At 60.5% G+C, this 5,899-nt stretch overlaps 1 protein-coding gene across 1 annotated transcript in view; it reads right to left on the bottom strand.

The window, feature by feature from the left end:
• Positions 1 to 5,899, bottom strand: part of FOXP4 (forkhead box P4) — a gene marked incomplete at its 3' end in the record, with an annotated part of 14,169 nt that overhangs the window by 833 nt on the left and 7,437 nt on the right. The window contains 5 exon segments of the mRNA XM_010180667.1: positions 370 to 567; positions 2,380 to 2,467; positions 4,567 to 4,671; positions 4,922 to 5,126; positions 5,857 to 5,899. The exon segment at positions 5,857 to 5,899 is cut by the window's right edge and continues 33 nt beyond it. Coding sequence (XP_010178969.1) covers positions 370 to 567; positions 2,380 to 2,467; positions 4,567 to 4,671; positions 4,922 to 5,126; positions 5,857 to 5,899 — 639 coding nt within the window.

The raw sequence follows: 5,899 nt of genomic DNA, 5'->3' as shown, positions 1-5,899 counted from the left end.
CCATGGGGTGGGATGCAGCCATGGGGTGGGATACGATTGTGGGATGGGATGCAACCGCGGGAGAAGATGCAGCTGTGGGAGAGGATGCACCCATGGGGAAGGATGCAGCTGCGGGATGGGATGCAACTGCAGGAGAGGATGTAGCCATGGGGTGGGATGCAATCACAGGATGGGATGCAGCTGCGGGGTGAGATGCACCCATCAGGACGGGATGCATCCACGACCTATCTGGGCTTGTGGAGCAGCCCAACACGCTGGCACAGGCTGAGTTTTGTTCCTTCCCAAGCCTTGCACCAGCACAAGGACCAGGCTGTGTGTACTGGAGCGTGGTCAGGGGATGCCCATCCCAGGCAGCCCGTGCAGCCGAGCCATGCGTGGTGGTGACCAGGGCAGGGAGGGGACGGCAGCCGGCGGTGAGGGGAAAAGGGAGGAAAGGATGCGGCTGCAGGGAGGCACAAGGACAAGGGGGGGACGCACGCTTACAGGTTGGCTGAAAGGCTTTGGCTCCGAAGGTCTCATGTGAAGATGGGCCATCATTGCTTGGAGACGCTCGCTCTCCTTTGCCAGCTGCGGGAGGCAAGAAGCAGAAGGGAGATGGTCAGGCAGTGCCAGCAGTGACCTGTGAGGTACCCATAGCCCCGAGGAGCTGCGTGCTGAGCCCCCAGCCCTGGCTCCGGGCATGCAGCATCCTCCAGTGTCCCCACAGGGGCCATCTCCTGCCTGACACTGAGAGCCCCAGTGGGACTGGGAGGTCTGCAGCACCCATAGCGAGGGGCACGGGGGCTGCTCCAGCTCCGTGTGTGCAGCCAGATGAAAAATCTACGGTGAAATGGAGTCATTTCTCACTCCTTCAGCTGCCATCCACCAGCACGGCCCCATCCCGGTCACCCACCGCAGCCCTGGCTCCTTCCCAGGTGCTCTGGTCCCCGCGCCCCGGTGCCAACCGTCCCCGTCCCCTTCATCCTCCTCCAGCCTCTGCTGCCTCTCGCTCAGCAGCAGCTCCCTGTCCATCCTCCCACCCCTCTGTCCATCCGTCCGTCCGTCCATCCATCCACCCGCACGCGCAACATCGCTTTAATTGCGCCTGTTTACTCCCCGGAGCGCGGAGAAGGGTGAAATATTCACTGTGGCACCAGGGGAGATTTTGAGCCCGGCGGAGGCGATGGGATCTGACACCCGCTCCCTTCCCGTCACCTTCCCTTTCCACCGCGACCCCTCAAGCTGGGGGCTCAGCCGCGTGTCCCCGTGTGCCGTCGGTTCCCACATCCCCCCGCTCCGCAGCCAAGCCCCCTCCCTGGGCAGGCACCAGAGCTGCGAGCCAGGGGAGGAAGGGGTTAAAAGCAGGAGTTTGCTGCAAGTTTGGAGCAGCTCAGATGCTTTGGCGCTGTCGTGGTGCTCATTAGAGCTGACAGGTCTCCCCTCGTGATGCAGACGCTCTCCGCCGGCACAGCGGGAGCTCCGCGCTGAAAACTTTATAATTGGTAGCTCCGGTGGCAGGTTCTCCTCTCCGCACACACGCAGCTTTCCGCTCGCCCTTCAGCTCGCTTGGGTTTTTTTTTTCTTCCCCTTTCCCTTTTCCTTTCCTTCCCCTCTTTAAGCCCCAGTAATTGCTTTCAACCTCTCGCTTTAGCGAGGGGCTGGGGAGCAGGATGCGATCGCGCGGCTTCACAGCCTCCCTGCCCGGGAAGGTTTCTCTATGTGTCCACCCCCCAAAACCCCGCAGCCCCCGTTATTGTCACTGCTGCCGCGCACCACAGCCCCAGTCACGACCCCCCTGCCCCATCCCTCCTTCCCCCTCCATGGCTTTCAAGTCCCGAGATGAAAACCCTCCGTTTCCTCCCATTTTCCCTCCTCCCTTCTCTATTAACCGAATTACGCACGGCACATCGGGGAGTCACAGACGCTGGGACAGGCGCTATTTAAAGAACCGGCTCTCCAAAAATAGCACCCCAAAGTTGGGCTCTGAACACCACGCTCAGCCACCAAAATAAGTGCCCTGATTTCCAACAAGCCCAGCAGCCCCCGTGGCTCTCGAGGGCCAGGGCACAGCACACCCCAAGCACCAAACACACTCAGGTTCGTGGTACCTCCTTGTACCCCTGGGGACACTTTGGGCAGGGTGGCTTGTCCCTTCCTCCAGCCCCATGGTCATGGACACTGGTATGGGAGAGGGAACCAGTCTGAGGGTCTGCAAAGTCTTGATCTCCACCAGCATGCGGCCCAGCGCTCCTATTTGGGAAGGATGCTTAAAACGAGCTCCTAGGGCAGCTGCTTATCCCACTCCAGTCCCTGACCTCGCTAAGTCCCTCCTGCAGAGAGCAGCCAAGGCATGGAAATGGCTTTGTACCCGTGCGTCCTCCGAGCCGGGGCGGTACCCACCTGTATTTCCAGCTGCTGTACCACTTGCATCTGGACTCGACACTGGGCCGTGCTTCGGTCGTCAAGTGCGTGTTCTGTATTGAGGTGTCTGGGGAGGAGAACACGAGGGGTTTATGCCTGGACGTGCCCAAAACGGGATCAGCCCCGACCTGTATGGTTGCAATGCCTGGAGACAGTCACGGGTGCCCCGGCACCGCTGCCCAAGGCATGATGAGCAGAAGGGAAACTGAGGCAGCCAAGCAAAGTGGGCACCCAGGCATGCCTCTTTCCCAAACTGGGGCCTGAAGGTGGCTGTAGACCCCCAGCCCTGTCAGTGCCACCCCTGCAGGGTTTATCAGTGCTTGATGAAAGCCCTTGAGAAGGGCTGGCAGCAGCACCCAGGAGGACCTGAGGAGCAGGTTTCCAGGACAAAGGCAGCATTATGGAGGTTTACTGACACCCTCTAAGGAAACCCTGAAGGCAGAAGGTGACATTTCCAGGGTGCTCCTCATCCTGTTGCTTTTTATGTTTATGAAGCACAAGGACCTTTGGTCCTCGCTGTCCTCTCTCCTTCCTGGGGAGGGGAAGGGCTCTCAGCAGAGACAAGCAGCCAGTGATGGGGGCAGGTCATAGGGGGGATGCTGGGCAGCTGGGCCGCTCTGGGAACACCCCAAAAGGCAGTATCCGATGCTGGGAAACACACAGATGCCCAAGACCACCGGCCAACACCCTCTAGGATTGAGATTGAGATATTTCTGCTGAGACATCCCAGGAGAAGGCGCCTCCCAGGATCTACGCTGGGCCTGGATGCGGAAGACGGCGAGAGTCTCACCCGGCTGCTTGCGAGAGGCTTCCAGCCCCAGCTTGCACAAACACGTTGGGTAACTGGGACCCGCTGCCAAGCCCGTGTGGGAGCAAACCCCGCTGGTGGCTCAGCTCCGCACTGCAGGGCTGGACCGAGCTGCCTGCTCCTCTCCCTGCACGGCAGACCACGGCCATGGCCATTTATCCAGGGGAAAAAGCTATGGAGAGCCTAGGCTGTGCTGAACGAGGTTGGAGATGTCTCCCACTGACCCTCACAGGCTTCTATAAACGACTGCTCCAAGGATGCGCTGCCCCTTTGCACCCCAGCGCTGAGGATGCTCAGAGGAGGCTTGAACCCGGGGCTGGGCTCAGCCTCTGGGAGCTGGGTGTTGTCTGTCTGTCTGTCCCACACCCTGACATGTGCTGATGGGGACAGAGAAGGGACAAAAGCACTGCCCTGGTGCTGGCAGGAAGGCTGAGGGGCACTGGCAGTGGGATGCAGGGACCCCCCCCAGCACAGCACGGCTCTCCCAGCATCATGACCCAGCCCCGGCCACCCCCTGCCAACCCCAGCTCCAGTTTCCAAACCAGAGCTTGCTCATCTGTCCTGTGCCATGTAAACATGCCCAGGGACGTGGGAAGAGATGCCCTATCTGGGTTCACCCCGTGAGTCAGAGGAAGGAGGACGTGGGAGCCTGACTCATTCACTCCATCACCACCAGGCAACGCTCCCCTGGCCTTCCCAGGCTGCCTTTGCGCCTCCTCATCCTCCTGCCCGAGGCCTTTGCCCCTGGGAATGACCCGGTCGGTGCGGTTCCAGGGATGCTCCCACCAGAACCGGTCTCAAGTGCACGGGATCGGCTTGTAAAGACCCAAAATGCGGCCGACGGAGAGCGCAGCGCACACCGGCGCGTCCGGGCCGCCGAGCAGACAGCCGGAGAGGCGGGGGAGGAAGGAGCAAGCAAGCAAGCCCGTCAGTTCCTTCTGATGTCTTTGCTAAAAATCCCGGCTACAAAGAGATCTAATTGCAAATGAACTAATTAAGTAAACCTCTGACGAAGCGTGAAAACAATTTGTTTGACCCTGACGCTAGCAGAGGGCTCTTCGACAGCGGAGTTAATCAGTCAGCGCCGGAGCCCACAAGCAGTGTCAGCGGGCTGCCGCGCCGCCATCTGCTTCCTCCCCCCTCCTTGCCCCCCAGGAGGGGACCCGCAAAGTCCCCTCGCCTGCTGCCTGCTCCTGCCCGCTGCTCTGGGTCTCTCCTCCTCTCTTGTCTCTCCTCTTTTCTCTTGTATGAGACACTTTGGGGTGTCCTGACTTATTTCCAGGGCCTTCCCTTCCGCCAGCCCCGGGCTCTCCCCTCCTCTGGGAAAACTGCCCCAAAAAGGGGAGGGGAGCACTTACTTGACGAACTGTCCCAAGTCCTCGCAGAGGGTTTCGCAGCCAGGCCACTTGCACTCTCCGTGGCCGTAGAGCGGGTGGGAGCCGGGGGTCTCTTCATGGGAAGAGCTGCATAAAGGGAAAGGGACCATCAGATGGGGCAGCTGTGATGCTCCAGCGCTCCCCGTACATGGGGACACAACAAAAACCCCGCAGTGATGGCTCCCTGCCCTCTGCGGGCGCATGGATGCAGAGAAACAGCAAAAGGACTCATTTATGGGGTGGGCAGAAGCCTCCCAACCCCGTGGGCAATGGATCCCAGCCCCTTCCACCTCCCTGGGGGTAAAACACGAAGTACCAGGGCCCGGCCCAGCTCTACCTGTCCCTTCTCGGCGTGTGCATGGTGCTCTGTCCATTGGGCAGAGGGTGATGGGAAATGGGAGGCGAGACCTTGGCGGCAGAAAACGAGGTAGAGTTGGAGGTGTTGGTGGTGAGGTCGAGACCTTCTTGCTTGATGCTGTCCTCCACGGGCTGGGCGGCCGTGACCTCCTTCCAGAGCTGCTGGAGGTCCGAGGGGCACACAGCTACGGCACGGGGAGAAAGCGCCCGCCGTCAGCGGGGACAAGGAGCAGCACCCACGGGCACCCATGCACTGGGTGGGCTCCCTCTCTCCCAACACCCAGCATGGACTGGAAATCATCACTCAAACTGTGATGCAGCCAGGAGGGAACCCCAAAACACAGCACCCAGGTTGGCCCACAGATGGAGACCCCGCAACTCACTGCAAGGGGAAGCCGGGGGCTTAATCCTGCACACAACCCACTCCAAACTCTCCCAAACTGTGAATGCCATCAGGCCCCAAGCTTTAGATGGGCACAACCACAGTGTGGTCAGTGTTGGGAGGGACCTCTGAGGATCACCCAGTGCAACCCCTGCCAGAGCAGGATCACCCAGAGGTCACCCAGGAACACGTCCAGGGGTTTGGATGTCTCCAGAGGAGACTCCACACCAATCCACAACCTGGGCCATGCTCTGGTCCCCTCCCAGTAAAGAAGTTTTCCCTTATGTTTAGGTTGAACCTCCCGTGTTCCAGTTTGTGACCACTGCCCCTTGTCCAGTTGCTGGGCACAACCCAGCAGAGCCTGGTCCCATCCTCCTGAGCCCCCAACCCTTGAGATACAGATAAGCATCAATAAGACCCCCCCCAGTAGTCTCTGCAATAGGAAAAGCAACGCCGCAGCCCCCTCCCCAGCCCCATTCTCAGCAAGAAGCAGCAGCAACACCCCCCATTGAGGGCTGGGGGGGGGTCCTTACCTTGGGGCAGGGTCTGCAGGGGGACGGTGCCCTGCCCCGGGGG

Source organism: Mesitornis unicolor, unplaced genomic scaffold, assembly GCF_000695765.1.
Source record: "Mesitornis unicolor isolate BGI_N332 unplaced genomic scaffold, ASM69576v1 scaffold34323, whole genome shotgun sequence".
In the NCBI taxonomy this organism is placed as follows: Eukaryota; Metazoa; Chordata; class Aves; order Mesitornithiformes; family Mesitornithidae; genus Mesitornis; species Mesitornis unicolor.
This window is presented reverse-complemented; position numbering and strand designations above follow the sequence as displayed.